Source organism: Enhydra lutris, unplaced genomic scaffold, assembly GCF_002288905.1.
Source record: "Enhydra lutris kenyoni isolate GAN:26980312 unplaced genomic scaffold, ASM228890v2 scaffoldscaffold12, whole genome shotgun sequence".
NCBI lineage: Eukaryota > Metazoa > Chordata > Mammalia > Carnivora > Mustelidae > Enhydra > Enhydra lutris.
In genome coordinates, this window is record NW_019154096.1 from 45,095,320 (window position 1) to 45,122,683 (window position 27,364).

Genomic DNA, 27,364 nt, shown 5'->3' on the forward strand with positions numbered 1-27,364 from the left:
GATAGTTGTATCAACTAACTGTTGAGAGGAGGTAGCAACCTAATATTCTATATAACACCTACTTGTTTTTCAGCATTTTTTTAAGGCCCATTAAAGTTTAAATGTTAAAAAGAAAAAGGTGTCAAACTTAACTTTTAAAAAATGTGATTCATGAAAACTGTCCCAGTTTCACTGATTCATAGCAAGAGGTCTGTTACCTTGTGACTCAGTGGGCTGCCACAGACAGCAGCTCTGGGTGGAATCCAGCCCACGTGGTTAAGGATCGATGGAATGAATGCCTTTATGCAGAGCCCAGAACCTTCAGTCCTCCCCTGGCCCTCACTAAGTGTTACATTAGTAATGGTCACATACCCAGCTGGTGTGACATCAGTGAGCCTTTGAACTTGACCTTTGTTACATAAGAGTACAGAAAACTTCACTGATTCTGGGGGAAAAAAAAAAAGGCAACTTAAAAATAATTTTAAAGGTAACTAGTCTTCATTTAATTGTCGTAATCACTAGTACCAGGAAATATTGCAAAGTAGAATGCTGCATTCTAAAAATCTTTTATATATAATCTTTATTGCTTTCATGTAATCACAGTCTCATTCATCATCCTGTTTTTATTTTGTAGTCCTATCCCATGGTATTGCAGTATCGACCAAGAATTGATTTCGGTTAGACCAAGGGGCCTCGATTCCCCCGAGATGAATCCTGCACTTTGTTTACTCATCAACAGATCGCACAGTGAACGGTGTGTGGACGAGAGGGACACAACCAGATTTTCAGCATGCAAATAAGGCCATTTGTCTGTCTCTAAATTGTCAGTTACATTTATGTTGTTTCTATTGAGAGTGAACCAAGTGCCATTCTGCTACTGAACCATCCACATAAGGTATCTTTGCCGTCTCACGGTGTCCAGTACGGCCAGGGTTGGCATCAGCTAGGTGTGCAGCCACAATCCAGCCTCCCACGTAGCTTGCTTGCCTGTCCCCAGACTGTCCTGATGTTTGATTACACTAGTACTATGACTCTGTGTGGTGTTGCAGTGTTCACATACTTAATATTTTATTAACTTTTGTTTAGAGTACTGTACAAGAAATAATTACTGTCTCTTGAAGTTATTTTGTATGGGAAAGTATTTAGAAGAATGGTTTTTGAGCCACTGTCCTGTTCTCAGTAAGCTTTTTGTGCATGAAATAGTTCACTCTTGAGTGTGCAAGTCTTTGGGGAAGAATGCCAATCATTCTTATCATTAGAGCACATGATAGCAGTAGACCTTTTCAGTCCTCCAGCTGTGTAGTCTGCCAGTCGCACAAGGAGAGCAGCTTAGCCCTCGGGATGGAAAATGGGAGGGACTTCGTGGAGACCTGAGGTGGGATTCACAACCATTCAAGATGTTGACAACTGGTCACATTTACTCTAACAAAATTAATGCATCAGTAAGGTCAAACTTTCATAATGCCTTATGAAAAGCAGGTGCTGCTTCATGAAACGTCACTGTGTATAGCCTGTTTTATGTGTGTGTCATTATATTGTGGCTCCCATTTAATAAGTGCGGTGTCTCTCTTTTTAAGTTGGCCTCAGGTGTGTGTCATTGTGGCATGCAGAGGGTTAGGATGATTTTAAATATTAGGACCTTTAGAGCAGATAACATTAGCTGTTTTATGGATTTCAGAAGTCTCAAGGCAATTACCAATCAAAACTGTTAGTCACCTATCACATTTCCAAACCATATGCGCAAAATAGAATAAATGCTGTGTAGTAGGTAAATATGCTAACCGAAATTAATGGTTTGAGGATATTTCATTTTAGATCCTGTAGTAATCAGGGGGAAGCGGGATTCTGTTTTATACATAAATTCATTAAGTTCAGAGCTGTGATAATGTCCTTGATTTTGCAGTTTTGTTAAGTCTTCCGTTCATTTTGAGATTAGTCTGCAAGTCAAAGAAAGTCTTGTTACCTTAAATTATATGAAGAACTTCATTTAAAATCTTTTAAAATTTACAGTTGTTTTCAAAAAACTTCTTTGGAAATCAAGTTTTATTAATTGCTTCAAAATAAACAAGTTAACCTCTAAAACTGAGGAAAAATCTTGAAAGTTAGGAAAACTCTTTTAGAAATCTGACATGAGCACAATCTGTGTGTTACACACATAGTTTTTATACTGTATACATTATAGATGTGCTACATTTTCCAGTAAAATGTATCACGGATTAATGCCTTCTGAATCTCAAAATGCTTCTTGTAACATTGTACAACTCTAAAAAACATACAAAATACAGCTAAATCTTGATATACTTCACAACATAAAAGGCTGAAACTTCATAATTATCTCTTCCATGTGTCTTTGTTTCAAGTTAGAGAGTCTGTATTAAAGTCTTCTATTGTTTTTGTTTTGACTTTTGTGACAAAGGTTATGGCAATGCTTTCTGAATTTCATTTTGTTAGATTGTGTTTGTGCCTGGAAGGACTCACAAGCAGAATTTAAAAGGCAGATTTTTGTTAACTCTTTAAAAATGGTTAGGTTACACTCAACCAAGAACAGAATTTACTCTCCGCTACAGAAATTATTTTGCTGTGCTATGAAATCCAGTTCCTGACATCTCTAAGAAATTTTAAAATCGCAGTCAGTGATTAAAATGGTGTTTTACATATGGAAGTTAATTAACTCAAAATGGATTGAGAGTGCATTTTAAAAACCACAAATGAGACCTGCATGTGATTGGGTCTCCAGCCAAACTTACAGCCTTAAATCAGTTTTGTATACCTGATCTCTTTCAATCTGGCCTGTTGCTGCCTCATCTCATGTAATTTCACTCTTTTCCAAGGAAATACTTAGGAAGCAATTATGGGATTGAGAATAGTTTTATATAAAACTCCGTTATTCCATGTTAACCTGTTAACATTTTTACTGAAATGCAATGGAATATGTGCCAAAACATGTGAAAGAAAACCTTAAGTAAAGAAGGGTATCAGTTACGAGTTAGGGAAAGGTACTCATTTTGTGATGGTCCTGAGTAATACAATGTTAGTATTAAGAACCATAGACTTCTTCAACCGACTTCTTTTGGTATATTCAACTATGATTTTCTAAGTATGGGACTACTATCATGTCTAGCAATACACTAATTATCCCCTAAGTCAGACTGTGGAATTTGTAAGAAACTAGGTACAGAAAAAAATATATAGGCAACTTTTGTGGTTAGTTTTATCAGCTTAGGGTACTAATAAAAGTCTTTATATAAATAATCTGTAGAAATAATCATTTGAATCCGCAAAATTGGGGAATCAAGTTAAAATTTTTTAATCTATTGTTTCTTAAGCAACGAACTGAAAGAACTTTACTTCCATAAAAGATTTTACCATCTGTTTTCTCTGCCTTAGATATCAGAGATGTAAGAGGGTCAAGGAACCCGGGGTATAAAGAAGGACTGTGGCCTATAGATCCCACTTTAGCTGGGGTCATCACATCCATTAATAGGAGAATCAGAATATAGCCTTTTCTCTAGATTAACAAAACACTTTTAAGAAGTATAAAAAATGAACTAAAAGGCTTATTGATGAGGGTAATATAAGGTCTTTCAGTCTGGGGTGCAGGTACCTTGGGTAATATCTTTTAATTACTTTTCTAAAAGTGTATTATTTCTTTATTCATTGGAAATATGTCCCATACGAATATGCCACGTTTTATAAATGTAATGAGTTTGCTCAACTACATTATACACTCCAATTTAATCTAAATTTAAATGACTCCCTAAGGGGGGGAAAGTGTGTTATATAATATTGTGAGCTGTTTAGCTTTACTGAAATCTTTAAGAGAAAGTGCCTCATTGCTAAAGTGCATTTCTGTTTAGATTTGTTGCATAAACTTTGAGTTATCTGTACCTGTCTCTTATGAATGGTTTTGTATCTAACTAGGCACTAAAGTTAAAGTAATCTCTTTTTGAAAGATTTTCATAAGAAATAGAGATCACCAAAGACATTCTACTGTTCATTAATAACCATGGTAAGAGAGACAGTTTTAACAGTTTGGAGGTTGGAATTTTTTAGGTTGCAGTTTAATTTTATATAGTTAGTAACTCAATAACCTTGAGTAACTACTAAAATATCACCAAAGAAAGGCTTTAAACTGAATTTTTGTGATGAGATCAATCAAATGTGGGTTTTTCTTGCAATAATCAGAGCACACTTCCTTCCAAATATGTCCCTTGTTTTTCCAGCATCACTTGATAGGTCTTGGGAAATCCTCAAAGGTGAGAAAGAGATGAAACACCACAATTGGCTCCCCCTGGGTGCAAGGGGGAGAAATGCATCCTTTGAAAAGAAAACTAAAATGGAAAATTTAAACTCTAATTTGAGAAGCTCTTTAATCCATTTCATGGAGGCCATATAAACTAAAACTGGGTTTATTTAGTTCCTGGGTTCTTAATAACAGAAGAAATTTTACTAAAGGCAGACTTTAGTAGAAGTGCTGACCATGCTGCTTACATGTATAGAAAAATAGTACATACTATTAGACTTCCATAAGTAAATGCTTTTTTTGTATCCAAAAGCAAATTTTTCATAAAAGCCTATTATTTTTTAAATTAACTCTTTGTCCTGTTTCTCAGTGATTACTTTATTGTGTTTAGAATTTAGCCGCACAGCCCAGCTTGGCACAGTGGGTCCCAGATCGAGAGCATATGCATCAAGGAAGCATTGCCACCCCCCCCACCCCCCACCCCCATTTTCCTTGGGAGCGGACACCGGGGCCACCTTGAAAGTACAGCTCACATGGTTCAGTCTTTCTGATCAGCCACTAGACAGACCTCCTTGGAGACACTCTGTTACATACTCTGGCTTATCATAAGGAATCTTCCAGCAGGCTAAGCCTTAGAACCAGTAAGACTTTGGTTATAGGAATTGCAAAAAATGAAGGAGTTCATCATAACTTTAATGTTTGGGATGAGAAAACATGAAAATGCTCTTAATACTTTAAAATTTATATCCCTGCCCTAAGGAACGTAACATGTCTGCCAGATCTGGTCTGTGAAAACCTGAAAAATATTAAATATACTAGAGACTCAGAAACCCTTTTGAAAGCACAAAATAACCAGCCAATTCTGGATTTACTTGATATACCTAGTATCGTGTGTAGTATTTTGATGGAAAAACGTCAGATTGAAAATTCATTAAAATGCACTTAAATACAAGATGTTTATGGTTTTTTCTTAAAGCAAAGACATTTTCCCAATAATTTGAAATTATTCTCTTCCTCATGTAATGTAGTCTTCACAAATAGTATGTTTACTCACTATCCTTACTGTATTTGCAAATAGAATTAAAATGCTTAAGCACTTCCTTTTCAGAAAGTTATGAAATTAAACTTAAATATAATTTATTTTAAATGCTCATTCAAATATGTATACTCATTCTGCCCCTTTTTCTAGGATTCAGTACTGAGACATTCAGAAATCCTTTTAGTTTTAATTCTCTTCAAATAGAGAATCAAGTGAAACAGAGGTGTTAAAATACTGGGTCTAGTTTTCTTTCACCTTTCAGAGCTTTGTGGAGTTAAGAAACTAATCTAGAACAAATGAAGATTAAATATTTCTGGGCAATGTAGAGCTAGGAAACAGATCGTCTATCCCTAGACTTCCCCTCAGTCCACTGGAACAGGCAGAAGTTCTACATGTTAGAAATGTCATGGGATCAGCCTACCATTTTGGGGGGGGGGGTCGGTTTTCTTTTGCCGTATTTTTTAGAATGGGGATGGGGGCCCAAGTGTCCTTATGAAGCTGTGGCCCACGATAAGAGCTTGTGGGAGAGCGCCAGTGTCCGCGGCCTTCCCACATCTGGCAACACAACAGCAAGCACCAGTTTTTAATAGAGTAGCCCTCACGTGACAGAACCATCCTAGAATATATTGTACAGTTATGTTGCTAATTTTCCTTTGAAATATAAGATATTTTAAGCTTTTTTTGTCAAAAGTGGTAACATCTTAATACAGATAAAAACCTTTTTGTGGTTGTAAGATTTAGCTTATAAATCATTCAAATTGAAGTGAAAGATTACCAGGTCATTGTTAATGACTTAGTCTATTAAGAATATATGTATTTTTGTAAAGGAAAAGCACTTGTAGATATTTAATCAGTACAAGATATATGTCTGTTTTGCAGAAATAAAATGCTGCTTAGAGATTCTCTTTAAATATTTTTTATTTTTGTGCTCAAATGTATTTTCTGTTGATCTATGGAATGTTCTGTATAAAAAAGGTGTATGGTTGTACTGTTGGGCTAGATTCTTTTGTTTTTTAAAATCTGGACTTAGCCAAGTATATTTGACCATGTTAAAAATAGTATCTTTGTTATTAAATTTTTGATTGCATAATTCATTGTTGTCGGTCATCCTTAATGTTAGTTGTAGATTGCAGCCTCTATTAATTTCTACCGTAGCAAATTTCCTTAAAATCTGATGAATATGTGAGAGCATCGATATGCTCTCAAGATTCTTGAGCTGTTTAGTTTTTGTTCTGTTTTGTTTTTTGTTTTGCTTTTTTTAAAAGATATTATTTATCCCTGAGCTGTTTAGTTTTAAGACAATGGGCATACTTGAGGTCTGCTCACACACACTTTAGAGTAATTTATTTTGTTAGCTCAATCAAATCTAAATAACCCTTCGAAAGTGATGGAGTATCAAAGAAGGGCCCAAGTGAACTGAAAGACAGACTGCTTGCTTCAGCCAGCTGGGAACAGTTCGGTTTCGTTAAACCCCCCGCGTGTTCTTGCCCGGGGAGCTCTGGCTGAGCGGAAGGCAGGCATCCCAGCCAGGAGGCTGCGGTGACTCAGCTCTTCCCCACTCACTGCCCCTCTGGTGCTGAGCGCGGGCTGATGTTAGCGGCTAGAAACCCCAGGCCCTGGAGTGAGATGTGGAAAGTAGCATCCTCTGAGCACAGTTTGACTCCTCCCTCCTTTCAGCTTCACCCCTTTCAAGGCCAAGTTGCAGAATGGGAAGTGACACAAGGAGAGGACGGTGCAGGGAAAGCGCGGGGAAAGGCAGCACACTTGACCTCCGTCCCATGTCGCTCGCTGGCTGGCCAGGGACTCTGTCACACGGCCTCCCCTACTGAGGTGCAGACCTCAGGGAAAGCCCCATTGCCCCGAGGAGAAGAGAAAACAGGTTTGTGACCTGCTGAGCAGTTTCTGCCCAACCCTCACTCGACAAAAGGGGTTACAGTGTCTGGGTTCTTAGAAGCATTTTGTCAACACAGGCTCCGGTGCTGATCTTTTCACTACAGAGGACTGGGGGGACCTTGGGCGCAGAGGCTGAGAAGTGGGGGCGGCTTTGGCTTTCTGTGCAGGCAGGGGCTCTGCAGGCAGTATTCTGCTGGAAGCCACAGAGAACCCCGCCAGACACCTAAGCCCATGCTGTGGAGTTTGGGGTGCCCGTCATCTCCGCACTGTCAAGTGGAGAACCATGTCCAGAAAAGAGACCGTCCACACACAGCACCAGCTCCTACAGCCCAAAGCCCTACTCCTCTCACCGGCCCGCTCAGATCCTAGCAACCCAAGCAGGCGCGTCCAGACTCTCCCCCTTCTCATCGCTCCTCATGGCAAGTGTGGGAACTGAGGTTTGTCCTCCCATGGAGAGCCTGAGCTCGGGGAGGGATGCGGACAGCCGTCCTGCGATGTCCACACCCTCACACAACCCATCTGCATCTTAACTGGCACCCAGCAAACCACAGGCCGCGGATCCAGATTGCAGGGAGAAGGGGATGCCAAGAACAGCAGCCAGGTGTCCCTCCCCTGCGCGTGAGGACACCAGTCTTAGTGGATTTGGGCCCCACCCTCACGACCTCATCCAACTTCATCGCCTCTTTAAGGCCCTAGCTCAAGTCGGGGTCTAAGGTACTGGGGTCTAGGGCTTCAACCTAACAAATTTGGGGAGACACTCTTCAGTTCATAACAGAGCCACGGGGTGCCCGTAAACCGGGGTTTAAATTCAAGGTCGTTCTGTTGTGTCACTTCCAGCAGTTTACTTAACCCGGCTGAGTCTCCGTGTCCTCGTGGTAAAGATGGTAAAGCAGAACAGTAACAACTCACCCCACAGGCTCGAGGGGGAATAAAATGCCCCAGGACACGCTCAGAGCAGGGCCGGGGGAAACAGGACAGCGTGGCACCATGTTTCTTCTCCAGCTGCTGGTCACAGGTGGACCCAGTGTTGCACCACTGTTCTCTCCAACTTGCTGGGAGCTAAAATGTGGTCAGAGAACTCAATCCTTGCTCACCGCGCACTGTTCCCATCACAGCGGCTCACAGAACTCACTCCCACCCAACGCGCTCATGCAGAGAGAGCCCAGCACGGGGTCAGCACGTGGCAGGCACTGGACAGGGTCTTCCCTCTCTTCCACCCCCATTTAATCAGCAAGATAAACTTATTTTAGCCCCCATTTTAGTGATGTGGACGTAAGTCTGAGTAATCCCCAGAATGTATCTGGGTGTCCCAACACACGCCTTTCTTGGTCCAAAGGTGATCCTGTGGGTCTGAGAGTTCAGGCATCTAAAGATGATGCTCAGGCCCTCCGGGCCCCTCTTGGAGGCTCGCTAGCCAGCGTATGCCTGGGAGGACAGCATGCCTGCTAGTCCTGGGGTCCACACACTGTTTGGAGCACCCACTGTATTCTGAGCTGGCACTGTGCTGGGCTCGGGATGTAGGCAGTCAGCCAAACAGATGGCCACTCCAATCTCTAGGAAGCTCAGGTCATCCTATCTCTAGGAAGAGATAGATGTTGAACAAACACAGTAAATACATAATAAAAAGAGTGGTAAGGAAACATATAAGAATGGGAGGTCCAGAACTTTCTGAGAAGATGATGCTTAAGCCACGACCTGAAAGAGGAGCCAGAGCGAGCCAGACGAAGGACAAGGGAAGCATATTCCTGAGGGCAAGAACCAGCATGGAGACCTCCATGCAGCCCAGCCGTCTGCAGGGAGCTGGTATGGCCAGCGAGGAGTAACAAGGCAGAGAGCAACGGGAGAGCGTTCTGGAGAAGGCGGCAGAGGTCAGGTCCTATAGATAGTTTTCGGTGCTATGAGAAGCTTGTATTTTACTCAGAGCATGATAGGAAGATTTTAAACAGGGGACTGATATCTCTTTTATATTTTAAAATTGTCACTCTGGGAGCTTTGCAGAGACTAGGTCATTAAAGGGGTAGGGCCTAGAACAAACGGAAACAGGTTAAAGCCTAGAGCAGGTAAGAAAAACCCAAGAGACCCAGGCCAGTGCCGGTGCCCCTCAAGGTGAACTTAGGCGGCTGTGGAGGAAAGGTTCCCCATACACATCAGCCGCAGCCCAGCCCCAGCGGGCCCAAGTTCAGTGTAGCCCAAATTTCATGGGTGCAGCTGTAGATGGGGGTGGGGAACTCAGACCAAGAGGGTGGGAAGAAGCTGTGAACCAGAGAGCAGCAGCCACACCCGAGCTCCCACTCCGAATCAGGAAACCCTCAGTGGGCAGGTGACGGGAGCAGGGGCAGGGAGAGGAGCCTGTTTGGAGCGAGTAGGAGCAAGGATCCTGAAAAGCCTTAACCACCAGTCCAGTCCAGGGCTGTCACCAGAGCTCCCACGGGACCTGCTCCCTGCCAAGGCCCCAGCCTTGCCCAGTGAGGTCCCTCCTCCATCCTGGAGGCCCAGCCCCCAAACCTGCTCAGAGGCCTTGTTCAGGAGCCCCCCATCCTCCCTCTCCAGGGCTGGTTCTGCATGCCCTCTCCCCCAGGTCTTACACAGCCCTGTCCCGTCACAGGCATCAGGGGGGTGGGGGGAGGAAACACACAGCTCAATGCCAGCGCGGGTTCCCCTGATCACCTCAGAGGTCAGTGAGACCCTGAAGCAAATGCGACGTTCAAGGAGAACTCACAAGATGTCATGAAAACACCTACTTCTTTGTGTTGTTCCCAGTCCCCTTCCACTGGGCAAAAACGTCAGCCATCCCCACAACTTTCTCCGTGCACTTTAAGTCACAAGACACGCTTTGAATTCAGAAGTCAGAATGGCCACCAGTCCGTTCACCAACACATCACTCTTCATTGCAGGAGGACACTTCTTCCCTACTCCTCAGCGGGGCCTGGTAAAGGTTTACCTTCCTTCCAAAAATAGAGGGTGGTGGGTTTCCCTCCTTCCCTCCTCCTCTGGGGTTTTGGTGCCCAGTCTGGAAGCAGGAAACCCAGCAGAGCCAAGCCAGTTGGAAGCGGGCTTCCAGCAGTCTGGGCCTAGCATTTCAAGCTTCCTCTCCTGGTCTGTGGAGGATCCCTCTCCGCCATCTCAGCCACCACGCCCTTGGCTGGGAGCCATGCCTGGATTTCAGTGGGCTGTTGGCGGCCACACTCACCTTCTCTTCTAGCCAGCTCTCACCTTCCACAGGAGCTTGTCTTGGGCAGGATCCCTTGTTAGTGGCTCCTTGCAGAGGCTCCTAGCTCAGGTCCCTCAGAGAGTCCCAAACAGACAGGTAACACTGCCCATTGCCAAACAGGAGTCCATGTTTCTTAGCCTGGCAGTAACTCACTCACTCTCTCTCTCTCTCTCTCTCTCTCTCTCGCCCATCCTGATGCCTTAGGACCGAGAGAGACACACCTTCTGGGCTTCAGTTCCCGCTTTCTGTGTTGACGCCGGACACCATGCCCCCACAGCCACAGTAACACACAGTGAGCCTTCTGGGGTGCTGGGACACCTCACCCTCACTGGACCTGGGTGGATGGGACAGTGCCCTCCACCTCTCTGTCTTGAATGCGGTTCATAGCCCAGCTTACTCCCTAGGAAACCGCTCTGTAAATCCTCCCTCCTTAACTCCAGCAGCATGTGAAGGACGGCCCACCAGGTAACTAGAAACCTCAGGCCATTTATGATCGCTAGTTATGAGCAGAGTCTTCCCTCTACCTTCCTTCCACTTCATGCCCTTCATGTCCAATGGAACAGAGGCTGTCCAGGCTCCCAGGAGAACATGGTTCTCTCCATGGTCACTGTGTCCGGAGGCGAGATGACACACAGCCCATCAGCCACGATTCAGCTCCTGATGGCACCAGCAGATGAAAAGAGAGCCATCTGCACCCCGCCTTGCAGCCCAGGCTCAGCCCAGACTGAGGGACTAAGCCCTGGCACCAGCCTAGGCCAGACCCTCCAAGAGCTGCCCTCTGAGAGCAGAGTACAACTGAAGGAAGAGAAAGCCAATCCTGTCTGACCCACCAGAGTCCAATATGGTGGACTCGGGTGCTCTGAGAGCAGAGTGAGCCACTCAGGGACCTACGCGGAAGAAGCAAGGCCTGCACAAGCTTGTGTGTGACGTGGAGGGCTCTGCTCCCTGACTGTGGACTTGTGCCAGCTGCTCTGGGCTGGTCAGCACAACCCACTGGCATCAAACGGCCTTTATTTCTCAACTCTTTTTCTAGAAGCAGTTGGATGTAAAGCCAGGGTGTTCTGGGAAGTTTTCCCACTGGCGCTGACCAATACGTGAGTTGGAAACAGCCCAAGGATAGTATCTCCTTCGGGTTCTTATAAATGTGCTCACTGAACAGTGTCTCAGAGCTGCCGCTGGGGGTTTCCATCAGAGGCAGCCCCAGAGCTCTGGGGTTGAGTGGAGTGGTAACAAGGAAATGAGCAGCGATCCGGGAGGAAAACCAAGAAGACTTCATTCCCAGTTCAGCACTCACTAGCTGTGTGTCCTCAGGCACACTTGCCCTCTCTGGTCCCTGCCCTGGCGACTTTACCCTGTACCTCCCTTTCCATAATGCTAATCTCCGCTGCAGTGACTTTTGTGGCATCTGTCTTCCCAGCCAGGCTGCAAGTGCCCTGAGCTGTCGGGGCAGTCTGTGTCGCCTGGCCCCGGGGCGCAGCCCCTAGCACAGGTGAACAGTGGTGGTGACTCTCTTATACCATGAACTTATAGATACAGAGGGGTAGCTGGGTGGTTGGGGTGGGGGGTCCAAGGTTTGGGGTTTTTTTTTTAGGATTTTATGTTTTTATTTGACAGAGAGCATGAGAGCATGAGCAGGGAGGACGGGCAGAGGGAGAGGGAGAAGCAGGCTCCCCACTGAGCAGGGAGCCCAATGTGGGATTCAATCCCATGACCCTGTGATCCTGACCTGAGGGCAGTCACCCCACTGTCTGAGCCACCCAGGTGACCATAAGATTTTAAGTAATCTCTATATCCAACATGGGGCTCAAACTCACAATCCTGAGATCAAGAGTCATATGCTCTCCCAACTGAGCCAGCCAGGAGCCCCTACAGACGCTGTTTTTCATGGAAATCCAGTTGTACCTCCATCAGCACCCCTAGACTGGGGCCAGAGGGTCTCGGCCAGCACCAGCATTCTAGCAGGCCCCCTCTTGTGCATATCGCAAGCTCCACAACATGGTTTTTGTTTGTTTTCCCCATTTTCGGTCTTTGAGGAGACTGTTGAAAGTTCAATAACCCACTGAGTGAGCAGGAATTAGGGGGGAGGAATATGCCATCTAATCGGACCCGCTGGACCACGGGATGGTGTCGGCGGGGGTGTGGGGGGTGGTCATGGTCTCTGTCCTGAAAACCACAGAAGGAGGCACCGCTTGGTCAAAGCGTGTGCCCAGACCCTCTCCGCCCCCTCTGCTTGGCTCAAATAATTTGGGGAGGCCCTGACTCTCTGGGGATCCTGACAAGTCAGTTTCCCCCCTTGGGTTCAGGTGGGTTCCTGGGGCCCAGACCACGTGGGAGCCTGGGCCAGTACCCAGCCCCACCACCACCACAGGGGGCCCATGAAATCCCTCAGGCTCCCAGGCAGCAGAACTGCATGGGGGAACTAGGCCTCCTCTAGCCTTTGCGGGTCAGTCTGCGGAGTCCCGAGTGAGAACAGAGGCTTGGGGGATAAGACTTTATAAACAATTAAAATCTTTCAGGCATGGGCTGTGTGGCCTCCGTCTGCATCCTTGCTTCAGACCTTGCACACTTAGGGGTGCGTCTATGTGGCTGCTCAGCGCTCAGGGTTAATTAGTCCTGAGCCATCATTCCTTCTGTGGTAGATACTGTGCTAGGACCGGTCCTGCAAAAATTTCCATGTGCAGTGAGGCTGACAGACACATAGGTCAGTCAGTCACAATACAGCGTGCTCAGAGCAATGCGAGGCAGGCAGGCAGGCTGTATTTTGGGAGCACAGAGAAAAGGGTCTCCTGCAGGAAGGGAGTAGGCTATTTTAGACTTCAGTGCCTCCCTCCCCAAGAGACTGAGGGCAAACCACACCGCCAATCTGGAATCCAAGAGCCTTCTGGGAAAGCCAGGAGAATCCAACAACAAAAAATCAAAGATGGGTAGGGACAGCAACAGCAGAAAGCGCCCTGTGATTCTCAAGTGCGGACTGCGGCCCAGCTCCGAGCCTACAGGATCTGCCTCATGACTTTCCGAGGTTCGGTTATGGTCCTCATTTCCCAGATAAGGAAACTGTGGCTCAGCTCAGAGAGGTTAATTCATTTGCCTCACATCACAAAGCTAGTGACAGAGCTGGGATTTGAATGCACGTTGGTCAAATTCCAGAGCTTATGCCTTTAACCCCGTGGCTTTGAAGAAGTGACAATTACACACCTTGTCCGCGTTGGCTCCTGCGCGCAGCAGGATCTTCCTGGCACGCGTTATTCCCAAAAGGAGAACCCTACACTTGCCACAGTCTTCTCAGCTATGGAGCTGATTCAACAATCAGGCAAATTCAACAACAGGAGGAGGGTCATTTATGACGAATTAAATGAAGAACCCCTCTCATGAAAAGAAAGGTGGAATGATGACCATGGTGTGAGGCTGGGTGGTGGCTGCCCTAGGAGGAGGAAAATGGGCAATGAGGACGGCTGGGTCTGGCTGAGTGAAGACAGACCAGGGCACTCAGAGACTCTATTAAAGGGTGGAAAGCCAAGATGAGGGGGATCTTCAACACATTCGTCTATCCATCTCACACAGCACATGGTGCCTAGGCACACAAAGAAAGCCAAACGTCTTTTTCAGTGTCTAGATGATCTGTCCCTATAGCAGAATTCAACAATGGTGACCACTGCTTCTTCTTGAAAAAAATTCTCTTTCCCCAGCTTTTACTGCCAACTCTCCCGATTCTCCTTCTTCCTCTCTGGCCAACAACAAAGGGGCAGGCGAGGTGGAGGCAAGTGTGATGTCTGGGTTGGGATTTTTAAGGAGGTGCTTACTCTGAGGCCTACAAATGCCTTCCTCTCCAACTGGGTCTTTAATGATGGGCAGTCCTCCAGGTGGGACCTGGCTTCTCCCTTCTCAGCCTAACTAGCCTCCTTGAGGGATCTCACCCAGGCCCACATTTCAATGACCACATCCACTCAGAGGTCCTGCAGACTGATCTCTGCAAAGCCCATCATTCCTCTGAGCTCCTGGGCCAAATAGCCAACAGCCTCCCCAGAAGCCCCTCTTGATGGTTTCAAAGACATCACAAACTAACCAGTTTCAAAAGCAAAATCTAAAATCCCCTCTCCCCAAAGGGTCTTTTCCAGTACTCCCAGACTCAGTGAATGTCACCACCAACTATTCAGTCCCCCAGACCTGAACCCTTGGGGTCCTCCTGGACACAATCCTCTTCCATCAAATCCACAAAGCCCAGGAGGTCTACCTCCTGAAGATCTCTTCACGTGGCCAACATCTAGTCTACCACCACAGTCTCGTCTGCTGTGTTCTCAACTGGAGAGCTAGAAAAGCCTTGTTTCTGGTTCTCTACCGGCATTCTCACACACAGCCCCCTGCCTAATGCCCATTCTCTGTTTTCACAACACCATTTCCAAATTGCAAGTCTGATGATGTTTCCCCATGCTCTCCCCCTACCCTTCTTTTGCTGAGAGAACTTTAAAGGCTTTCTATTGCTCTTGGGATAATCAAAATCCTTAACATGGCCTCTGGGGACCTTTATGTTCTGTGTGTTATATGTATTACATGCTATATTCTTACAACAAAGTGAGCTAGAGAAAAGAAGAGGTTAGTAAGAAAATCCTAAGGAGATACTACTGTGTGGTAAGAGATGATAAGCATCCTTGTGGTGGACAGAGCCTAATGTGTACCCCGTTGAATCACTATGTTGTTCCCCTGAAACTAGTATTACATGGTGTGTTAACAATACCCAATTTTTTCATTACTCAAATGTTTTTTTAAAAAAGCATTACAGGGAAGCATTCACAAAAATGAAAGTGTATGTAATGTATTTTGCATAAATAAAGCTTCATACTTTCCTTTTGGAATGCACAGACATGGGATGAAATATGTACTTTGGTAGAAGTATAATCAAAAACAAATTTCAGGTAATAACTACTTCTTGCAAGCAAAGTTGGGATGCATAGTTTTCAATCATTCCAGTGACATTTTATTTTGTGAAAATGTCCCAAAGAAAATGTGGAAGATTGATCAGAATTGATAAGACTGGATGAGAGCTAAACAAATGTTGTGTTTATTTTAGGCTATACTAAAATATTTTATAATTTCAAGAAGAAATCCTAAGGAAAATATATTTACATTACTGTTAAAAAAAATCTGCATATCAAGTGAATCCATGCAACTCAAGCCCATGTCAGTCCAGAATCTTCTGCAGTCTGACAGAGGGCAAATAAGACCCACCTGATACCACAGCAGATTCCAGAACACCGTGGGTTACATAGCAGTAAACAGATTTTTTTCAATAAATGTCCTAGAAAACTTTTTTAGACACTTGTAACAATTTGAAAAAAACCTGCAGACACACCACATAGCTTAGAAATATCCAAAAAATGAAGAAAAACTTAGGTATTATTCTAAGAATACAACGTACAATGCACATAACATGCAAATTGTGAGTTCATCGACTGTTTCTGTAATCGGTCAGGCTTCCGGCCAACAATAGGCCACTAGGAGTTAAGGTTGGGGGGGGAGTCGAAAGTTATGTATAGATTTTTGACTGTGTAGGGATCGGGGCCCCTAACTCTTCTGTTGTTCAAGGGTCAACTATAATCTCATGGCGCTCAGATCGGATAACTTGGTCCAACTGTGGAATCTGAGGAATTCATGAGAGGCTGCTTAGGAGATTGGACAATTACATTCTGCGGTTAGTCATACCGTCGTCTTGTTCTGTTCGCATTCTTCACTAAGGGATGCTTTTCTGGGCATTCTGTTCTTATGACTTGACTCTTCTCCCATCCTTCCCTCTCTCTCTCCTGTGTAACTTTCAAACGACTTCACCATCAGAAAAATCAATCTAATATGCACGCTCTTTGATCCAGAAATTCTGCCTGAAGGATCCAAGCTTATAGGAATACTATTACCATTGCAAATGATGTAATACAAAAGAATATTCACTGTGGCATTTTCTGTGATGGTGGGAAAATAGAAACAATATAAATGCCCACCAATAGAGGAACAGATGAGTAAATCCATACTATGGTATCATAACGCAGTAGGTACTGATGAGGACAGTTGACGTAATATCTTGATAAAGCACTATGTACATTATGATCCCTCACCCACAATAAATATAGGAGTATATGTCTGTCTAAGCTTGGGAAAAATCTGGAAGGATACACATTAAATTACAACAGGGGTGATGTGTCGGGAAGGCATTGGAGGAAGCCTGGGAAGGAGACTGCATTTCTTGGTTTATGTTCCTCTGCCCTACCTGAATTGGTGACAAAAGCATGTTATATTTCTAACTTTAAAACCCCAACAGTGTAAATAACATATGTACTTTTTTATTATCTGTCCCCCTGTTGATAAGTCAACTACACGTGGTCAGGGACTCTGTCCGTCTTTTCTCACCCCAGTACCCTCCCAGACCCCCATGCCTAGATTAGTCCCTGACACATGCTAAGTGCTCGATGCCTATTTTTTATGAAAGACGTATCTATTTTTTAAAAAGAAAATTGTAATTTAACATAAACTGTCTTCCACATACCCTCCTGCTGCATGTCCCTACCTGTGCAAGTGATCGTGTCACTTGGAATGTGTACTGAGGAATCGAAAATTCTCTGCATCCCTGGGATGGGCCCCAAATTGAGGTTAGCCCCTTCCCCACACTTGAGTGGAAAACCCAGTGGCCCCCAAGTCACAAGTGTGGAAAACCCTGACGCGCTCTGAGTTCTCAAGTGAGGACACTTGAAGTAACAAAGACTGAGCTGTTGGTTTTTTTTTTTTTTTTAATTAACATATAATGTATAAGCCCCAGGGGTACAGGTCTGTGAATCACCAGGTTTACACACTTCACAGCACTCACCATAGCGCATACCCTCCCCAATGTCCATAAACCCACCACCCTCTCCCTACCCCCAACCCCCCCAGCAACCCTCAGTTTGTTTTGTGAAATTAAGAGTCTCTTATGGTTTGAAAGACTGAGGAGTTTTAAGAGAAAACTTGATATTGGAACAAAGTCGATCCATTCAAAAAATAAGAGCTGAGAAAGAACACACTGTGAGACAAAGAAGAACGTGCTGTCACGTTACATGCTCAGTCACTGAAAGGTCACAACGGCTTAACCACCAAATAGTTTAAGCTAGTTAGAAGAATTGAAACAAACCACAGCTGCAGATTACAGTTTAGGAAGAAATCTGCCAAAATATCCGTCAAACACTCCTCTGTGGTTACAGTTTCTTTTTAAACTTGCCTCTTGTTTCCTGCAGAACACACACACACACACACACACACACACACACGGCAGTGCAAAGGAGAAGCACGATCTCCAGGACACGCAGGCTTTCCCCCCTTTTCTTCACGGGGGTACTCTTAAAGTTTGGGGGCCATGGCATAGAGACACTGGTTGGGTCAGAGGCCCCCAAAACTTAGGGGGTCCACCTTTTGGGCAAGCAGGAAAGGGAAAGAAGGAACAGGTTTGCCCATATCACCTGGGCCTAATAATTTCGGGTCTCGCATGTCCCTGACTGTTGTTCTTGATTTTTCCTTCCTGCATCAACAGGCTACTAGAGAAATCAGTGCAGTAATGGTCTGGCGCTGGCCAACCAGAAAGATGCTCAGTGAATTCTTAATGAAAGAATGCAGGCACACTTGATTCCCGTTTAGAGCTACAGGGGAAAAAAAAAATGTAATCTGCTAATTTAATTTCTAGAAGCTAATGGAAATAAAATGCTAATGGCTTAAAGAATTTCCATCTCAACCGCTGATTATTTTTTGCCAAGGATCTTTATTTACAAAAGAGCAATCTGTTGTCTTTCCCTGCAGCAGCAGCTTAATGTGATCTCATCGCATCTGGGTGAAAGTTAAATATTTTTAAGGGTAAGTCCTAGAAGTAGAAAAGGAGGTGGATGAAGTTTATTTGAAGGGGAATATCTACAGAAAAATTAAAGGAGGTGTGTGATTTGAGGTGGGGAGAAAACAAGAGAAATTTTCACTTTTAGCTTCCTTCTGTATTGTTTGACTTTGTGTCAAGAATCAAGAAATACATAGCAAACATAAAGAAATAAAAAGTGAATTCAGATAGGATAAAATCTACAGCTTTCACCAAGTGCTTTAGCTAACATTGCCCCATAAGGCGCTAGGGGTCCTTTTCCAAGACGTCATTCCGCGGCCCTATCAGCACCAGCCACCACGTGTGGCTTCTCTTCAAAGACCTCCATAACACTCAGCTCAACGTAGGACTACAGCTCAAGTGTGATCTCTCCCGGCACACTGGGCAACTTACAGGGGAACTTTGCACTGATCAGAGGAAAATTCTAATCCACAGGCAAGAAATCATAGGCAAATGAATTGTAGACTATGGAAAAATTATTGGGATTGGAGGACAATTTTTATTCAATTTCAAGCAATATGCTATTTTGATAAAAATATGTGTGGTTAAGAACACAGGCTTGGTGGTCAGAGAGACCTGGGTGCAAATGTTTCTCCACGGTTTGCTTTGGGCAAGTTATCTGCCTAAGACTCAGTTTTCTTATCTACCAATTAGGTATGATTAAAAAAAAAAAAAAAAGTGTACTTCTGAGGAGTACAGATAAGTGCTCAGTAAAAGGTAGCCATTAACCTAAAGCCATCTGTAGGTCCAGTGCAGTCCCTATCAAAATTCCAATGGCATTTTTTCACAGAATTGGAACAAACAATTCTAAAATTTGTCTGGCACCACAAGAGAACTTAAATGACCAAAGCAATCTTGAGAAGGAAAACCAAAGCAGGAGGCATCATGCCCCCTGATTTCAAACTATATTACAAAACTGTGGTAATCAAAACAAAATGGTTTTGGTATAAAAACAGACACATAGGTTAATGGAATAGAATAGAGCTCAGAAATAAATCCATACATATATGGTCAATTAATAATGACAAAGAAAACACACTGAATATACAATTGGGATTTATAATTATAATTTATAATTGTATATTCTTGCTTCAAAAGTATACAATTGCTTCAAGAATATACAATGGAGAAAGGACAATTTCTTTAATTAGGAAAACTGGTCAGCCACACGCAAGAGAATGAAACTGGACCATTATCTCATACCATACCCCAAAATTAATTCAAAATGGATTAAAAACTTGAATGTAAGACCTGAAATCATAAAACTTCTAGAAGAAAACATAGGCAGTAAGCTCTTTGACATTTGTCTTGGCAATGACCTTTTTTTGGATTTGACACTAAAAGCAAAGACAACAAAAGCAAAACTAAACAAGTCAGGTTACATTAAACCAAAAAGGTTTTGCAGAGCAAAGGAAACCATAAACCAAATGAAAAGGCAACTCACCAAATGGGAGAAAATATTTGCATATCATATATCTGATAAGGTGCTAATATCTAAAATACATATGGAGTTCATACAACTCGATAACAAAGAAATAATCCCATTTAAATCCTGAAACTAATGTTATATGTCAATTATTTTTAAATGGGCAGAGGATCTGAATAGACGTTTTTCTAAAAATATACAGATGACCCACAGGTACCTGATAAAGTGCTCCGTGTCACTAATCACCAGGGAAATGCAAATTAAAACCACAAGGTGAGGACATTTGACACCTGTTAGGATGGGTATTATCAAAAAGACTAGAGAGAACAGCTGTTGATGAGGTTGGAAGAAAAAAGGAACCCTTGTGCACTTGGTGGGAATGTAAATTGGTGCAACCACTACGGAAATAGTATGGAGTTTCCCCAAAAAATTAAAAATAGAACTGCCATATGATCCACCAATTCTAATTCGGGGTGTTTATCTAAAGAAAACAGGAACTCAAAAAGATATCTGCAACCCCCATGTTCACTGCAGCATTATTTACAATAGCCAAGACATGGAAGCAACATCAGAGTCCATCAATAGATAAATGGATAAAGAAAACGTCACACAACACACACACACACACACACACACACACAAAATGGAAGGTTACTCAGTCATAAGGAAATCTTGCCATTTTGCAATATGGATGGACCTTGAGAGCACTATGCTAAGCAAAATAAGTCAGACATAGCCAAATGCTGTATGATTTCTCTTACACGTGAAATCTGAAAAAATAAAATAAAAAATAAATAAAAATAAAAATTAAAAAAAAGAAAAACCCTCACAGATACAGAGAACAGATTGATGGTGCCCGAGGCAGGAATAGGGGAGTGGGTGAAATGGGTTAAAGTAGTCAAAGAGCACCAACTTCTAGTTATAAAATAAATAAGTCCTGGGAATGTTATACACAGCATAGTGACTATAGTTAACAATATCATATTATATATCCGAAAGTTGCTAAGAGAGTAAACCTTAAAATTTCTCATCACAAGGGGAAAAAAATGTGCAATTACGCATGGTGAATGGTGCTAACCAGACTCATTGTGGTCACTTCACATATATACAAATATTGAATTATGTTGTACACCTGAAACTAATGTTATAGGTCAATTATTTCTCAACAAAAAGTTAGCTATTCCTTTTTAGCTTGGTGAGATACATGTGTTATTTAGAGTCATAAGAAAGTGCACAAATTAATGTTTCTCTGGCAAAAATTCCGAATCGCTTTTATGTTATCTAGGGAATTTTACTAGGAGAGATTCAAAAACGGAATCAGCACTACGCCAGCATTAAAGGGAATTCAGGGTACTAGCACAACTTCCGGACTGTGAGAGCGTGGGTGTTCCCCAAATGCCCATAACTTCTGGTGCTGCTTGTCTTCTCTTTCCTGTCCTGTCTCAGAGCTCTTCTGCTTCTCCTGACTGCCCCAGGGGAAAAGCCTCCCAGGAGACAAAGAACCCCTCTCTGCCCTGGAATCCTGGGAGTAGGGTGATCCAGGTAGAGAGAATGGAGGGATTTCCTTGTGTGGGGCTTTCAGTGCTAAAAATGGGACAGTTCTGGGAAAACTGGGACTTTTGGTCCCCCTACTCCCGGGATTCCGTGGCACCCAGATCAGGCCCGGAGGGGAGAATCTTTTTTTTTTTTTTTTTAAGATTTTATGTATTTGACACAGAGAGACACCGAGAAAGGGAACACAAGCTGGGGGTGTGGAGGGAGAAGCAGGCTTCTCGCCTAGCAAGGAGCCCAATGCGGGACTCAATCCCAGGACCCTGGGATCATGACCTGAACCGAAGGCAGACACTTAACCAACTGAGCCACCCAGGCGCCCCTGATCTCTTGTCTGCACTCATTTTTACCTCAAGCCTCTTCTATCATTTCTTTCCCTTAGTAATTTCACTAGCACTCCTATGAGTCTTGTCAGAGGTGAGTAGAGCTAAATTTGGTCAACATAAATGGAATGAAGAAGGGAGATGGAATTATTTTTCTCCCCAAAATAACTGGTTAACCACAGAGATGATTTAAAGGGTTAAAGAGCGGATTGCATGGCTCTGGGTAAGCACATACGTGAGAGAAAAGAAGAATGTGAAAGTGAGTGAGTGTGTGTGTGTGTGTGTGTGAGAGAGAGAGAGTGTGTGTGTGTATGAGAGTGAGTGAATGAGTGTGCGTTGAGTGTGAGTAATGCACCTGGGAAGCGATAAAACAGGCAGGGACTCACCTGGGCAGTAGCAGCCCCTGGAAGGGAACGTTAAGGCCTGGGTGGTCGCACAATTCCCCACGCTGGCCTCCAGGGGGTGCCATCAGCCCGCAAGAGTTGTGTTGCCTTGGGGGCAAGTTGGGAGGCAGCTGATGGACCTTGGGGGTGAAGACCAAGAGAATGCACCCCACCAGCTTTAGGGGTGGGGTGTGCAAGAATGGAGTGTTAACAGGGCAGAGAAGTGCCCAATTTCCTGCTCACTAACCTTCGCGGAAAAAGCACATCCACCTCCTAAGAGACACGTTCTTTCATTCTGGCTTTAATTCGCGGGCCTCCTTTCCTTTGGAAAGAATGAAAACCCTCACCCCAGCCATCTCAAGAATCTGCTCTCCAGAGAAAGAAAGCCTTTCAGAGCAGGTAGTTGTGAGGCCAGGCCTCCCACATGGTGTCCCTGGCACCTAGCTGCTCTTAGGGGGAACAGGGGGCGGGGAGGGGGGACGGGAGCTCCGGGTCACCAGCCGGAATGAATAGGGAGCTGATTGCTGATTGCCACTCCACGCTGATTGATGTATGTTTACTACATTTGAAATGTTCTGAGAAAAGAACTGTTACTTAAAAGGAGAAATCTGTGTGAGCACAATGAACATTACAGATTCCAAAACCACCACAGGCTCAGCCTTCCTACTACGCAAGGATATGCCACAGACCCCGCCAGAGGGGGGCTTGAACCCAGGACCCCAAGATCAAGAGTCAGATCCCCAACCGACCAAGCCACCCAGGCACTCTGAGCATGTGCCACAGAAAGCAGAAAGGGGTTTCTAGCATCCCCTGCTAATCAAGGAACACCTGTGAGAAAGAATTGATCTCCTCTCCTAGCTCAAAGCCATCGGGGAAAATTGCGAAAAACGAGCCTCCAGACCCAAACTGGAGTGTCTTCTGCAAGGTCCCATGGCACAAAACCGAGGCCTCTCCATTACAATGCCCCAGATATGGACACTAAAACCATCAGGAATCGCCCTGTCAACAGCAGTTAGGAAACGTGCCTGACAGACTCCTGCCATCCCCTCAAGGAAAGAAGGCTTGCGATGAACAACCTGCTTTCTTTGCTGGGTATAACCGCCTCGTTCCTGCTCCTTTCTGCCTATGAGTCTTTCACCTTGTACAGTTCCTCAGAGCTCCTTTCTGTCTGCCAAACTGGATGCTGCTCGATTGAAATCAATTTATTCAAATCAGGTCTCGAAATGTTTAATATGCCTCCATATTGTCTTTTAATAGAATCAAAAAGTAGAGCAGCTGGCCTGGTGCTGGTTCTGGCTCTGCCCTTTATGTGACCTCTAGGCGAGCCACAGGAAATGTGGACCTCCGTTTTCCCATCTGTAAAATGGAGCTGGGCTGCATGGGACCTAAAGTCCCCCCAGGTCCACACTTGATGCGGTGATCTCATTCACCACAGAAGCAGTGCCAGTTCTCAAACTTCTCACTCTCGGGGACTCCAACATCACTCTTAAAACTGTGGAGAACTCCGAGGAGCTTTGGTTTCTGCAGTTTCCCCTATCGACATTTAGATTGTTAGAGATGGAAACTGAGAACATTTTAAAACAGAAATACAAAACTACGTTCTCTTCACCCATCATTTCTTCCCTGGAAAATTCCTCTGTAAGAACGAACGTGAAATGCAATAACTTCTTAGTGTCATGGGGCAAGTTTGGATCTCATTCACGTCCCCCCCCACCTCCCCGGAAGGGTCTCCAGACCACACGGCGCCAGTGCCCCTCATGGAGTGGAGGCCCCTGCTGCCAGAACTTGCCTTTGAAGCTTGGTTTTGCTACTTGCTAACTCTGTGACCTTGGACATGTTACTTAAGCACTTTGTGCTTCAATGTCCTGTAAAGCCATAACAATAAGAGTAGCTAATTCACAAGCCTTTAGAAGGGTTAAGTAAAATAACTCATGAACTTCAACATAGGTCAGTGCATCATAAATATAGGTGATTATTAATCAGCGAGAGATACATTTCCATCAAAGAAGCACATTTGGAAACTTAACAAGAGAAAAAAGAAAAAAAAACAAAAACAAAAACTTACCTATAACTAAGAGGCTAGGTTTCCAGACGGCGGTCAGAATCGCAGGCTTGCGCAGGGACTTGAGGCCAATGGTTGGGGTCTCTGTGCGGGGGCTGTGTCTGTTACTCAAGGCCAGGAGGGGGGCCTCGGCCAGAGCTGTTTTCCCCACGTTGAGCTCTAACTGGGGCCCGGGCAACATCTTGCCAATGACTCTGCAGCGTCCTCCCTGCTGGCATGCCCCACAGCCCAGCACACATTCGCAAACTGCTTAATTGAACAATTACCTTACTTTCTATACCTGAGCCCCCACAGATATCGGGGGGCCTCTTTCGCTATTTGGCAGTCAGCTCTGATCATGCCTGACTAACAGGCATCTGAGGATTTCGGCATATACTCCCTCCGTGCAAGGTTCTTTCCAGGTCCCCATCCCCATATCTGTCTCTTAAATTTTCCCTTTGTCTCGGTTGAGTGGAGTACTGGTTGTAACTGAATGCCCAGTGGAATCAGCTGGAGCGCTGAAATACAGCCCAGGACCCACGTCCCGGAGATTCTGATTTGTCTCTGCTGGGGCCCGAAGGGGAGTCTCCTGCAGAGAGCCAGGCTTGAGAACCACACCTCTATGAGCCTCATGGTTCTCGGAGCGTGGTCCTGGGCCAACCGCATCAGCATCACCTGGACGCTTGTTAGAACTATGGATTCTCAGGCTCACCCCAGACCTACCAAGGTGGGGCCCAGCCATCCATGTTTTCCCAAGCCCTCTAGGGGATTCTGATGCATGTTCAAGTTTGAGACCCGGTCCTCCTGCTTGCGGCAGACCCCAACTTCCAGGTCCGCCGTCACCATCACCGCCATCAACTAGACAAACTCTCGAAAGGAAAGCTTCTGGTTCCTGTCTTCCACTGGGCAGATACCCCTGTGTACTGAGGTGGCAAAGCTTGGAGGACACCGGGTGTTTGTATGCAAAGTGCCTCCACACAGCTGCTGGCGTCCTGTATGAGAGAATGAACCAGAGGTCACTCAATTCAGCAAATAATTAATTGCATGTTTAGTGAGGCATCAGGCTACTGCTGGAGGCATTAGAAAGACAGGTAAAACTCAGCCCCAGCCCTAAAGAGCCCATAGTCCAACAGGTACAAGCCCACAGCCAAACACAAAGACAGAATACCAGGGCCTTTGGAGAGACACAAAGTTACAGCAACATTAAGATCCCATGGTAGCTAATACTGATTGAGTGCCCTCCCTCTCTGTGCCAGGTCAAGGGCAGAGAGCTGTATATAGAAAGCCTCACAAAACCTCCCTAGATGCCCACAATGGCCTTAGACAACATAGGCTTTAGTATTACTCTTATTTTATAGGCAAGGAAACAGGCTTACAATGAGTGAATGTGTCACGAGGTGACACGGTTAGCAAGTGGGGAGCCAAGATTTAAAGCCAGGTCTGCTGACTCCCCACCCCTGGCAATCATGTCCCTACATGTGCTCTTGGTTAACAGGCAAAGGGTATAAGAGAGGCTTGGTAAACATTGCCCAGCCAGTTCCAAAAAAAGAAACTTTTCTTAAATAGGGTTTGAGTCAATGGGTTGAGATGATGACAGGCTTCAAACAGCTTCTGGTGAAACTGAGAAAACCGGAGGAAACGGGGTGTTGAATTTTCATACCCTGATCACCGGCAGAGTGCTTAGAGCATAGGTGATGCTTCAGAAATGCTATTAAAGAATCCTCAACCATTCTTCATGGTGCCCAGGAACCAGGGCACGTCTGACCTCTAACATCTAAGAAAGACCCTCATCCTTAGGAATCCCGAAGAACAAGGGTATCTCTGGCACAACAACAAAAAAGAAAAATCACAGTCCCCTCTAGCCTGGTGCTTGGCCTTCTCAATACCTTTGCTCAAAAGAATGGAAAGTATTTGCAATAATTTGCAAATATGAAACATTATTTGAATCGTGAATAATTAATCCTAATTTTTAGTTCTTCTTTAAAGATTTTTTTTTTTAATTTGTCAGAGAGAGAGAGCACATGCAGTGGGAAAGGCAGGCAGAGGGAGAAGCAGACTACCCACCGAGCAAGGAGCCTAATGTGGGACTCGATCCCAGGACCCTGGGATCATGACCTGAGCCGAAGGTAGCTGCTTAACCAACTAAGCCACCCAGGCAACCCTCTTAGCTATTCTTTATAGAAATGCCATCTTTTTGTGGAAACTAACAAGGCTAAGAGTTCTAGCGAAGATCTATAGGACTTGGCTGCCCAACACTCACCATACTTGTTTTGCTAGAAACTGCCACTCACCCCACCCATGTTTCTCACTGCAACTGCTATATGTGTTTCTGTGTGTGTGTGTGTATCTTTTTTTTTTTTTTTTTTTACATGACCCACCAAACCCAGTCACAGTTCATTTGTACAGAAGTTGACAGCCAGTCCAAAGCATGCTATTAACTCCCTAGTTTGGGATTTGGGGACTCTGGGCTCTCTCTGGTGACCTCTGGTGACTCTCCCTCTGGTGACTGAAGTTGGAAGATACACAGCAGAGTTGGATTTTTTTTTTTTTTTTTCCTGGCCATGTGGAATTATCCAGTCTGTGCCAGCAAGGAGAATGAAGCTGACAACATACAGACAGAGCAGCAGAGGCGAGGGAAAGTGTCCTCCTGCTCTTTGAGAACCTGACTTTGGTCATTCCAGAGACCCACCTGCATCCCTGCCCTTTCCCAGGCTCGTTGTGTCAACATTTCCTTAGATTTTGTGACTCAGTCAAATCCCCTATGAAATAGAGCTATTTGGAATTCTGATTCTGTCACTTGTAACAACAGCCCTGGCCAAAACAGGTGTCTGAACAGCTTTCAGGTGAACAAAATGAATACAAAAGAGAAATCAAGCAGTAGTTCTAACTTCTCATTTTCTGCTGCCCCATGTTTTTCTTAATTTAAACAGATGGATTTCAGTAGATATTCTCTAAGGTGGGTTTTGTAATTTTTTTTAGCAAACTTCTTATTGAATTATAACACACACACACACATGCCCCAAAGCACTGCGCCATCACTTCTCATGAAATATACACACCCATGGAACCAACAGCCAAATCAGGAATCAAAGCCTTTCCAGCGATCCAGAAGGCTCCCTCACACCCCCTGCCAGAAGCATATGTATCCTGTCTCACGTTGAGGTCTTTTATCCATTTCGAGTTTATCTTTGTGTACGGTGTAAGAGAATGGTCGTTTCATTCTTCTACATATAGCTGTCCAATTTTCTCAGCACCATTTATTGAAGAGACTGTCTTTTTTCCAATGTATATTTTTTCCCGCTTTGTCGAAGATTATTTGACCATAGAGTTGAGGGTCCATATCTGGGTTCTCTACTCTGTTCCACTGGTCTGTGTGTCTGTTTTTATGCCAGTACCATGCTG

The 27,364-nt window shown here is 44.5% G+C and overlaps 1 protein-coding gene across 2 annotated transcripts in view; it reads left to right on the forward strand.

Annotated features, from left to right (window-relative positions):
• Positions 1-6,347, forward strand: part of LOC111144804 (polycomb group ring finger 5) — a 69,834-nt gene extending 63,487 nt beyond the window's left edge. Inside the window, exon 10 of one of the 2 annotated variants that reach the window (XM_022499290.1) lies at positions 614-6,340. In XM_022499290.1, the coding sequence (XP_022354998.1) occupies positions 614-661 (48 nt within the window). In that variant the 3' untranslated portion in view covers positions 662-6,340. Of the gene's footprint in view, positions 1-613 lie in introns of both variants that reach the window. The other variant, XM_022499289.1, reaches the window with a different exon arrangement.
• The last annotated feature ends 21,017 nt before the right edge of the window (positions 6,348-27,364 follow it).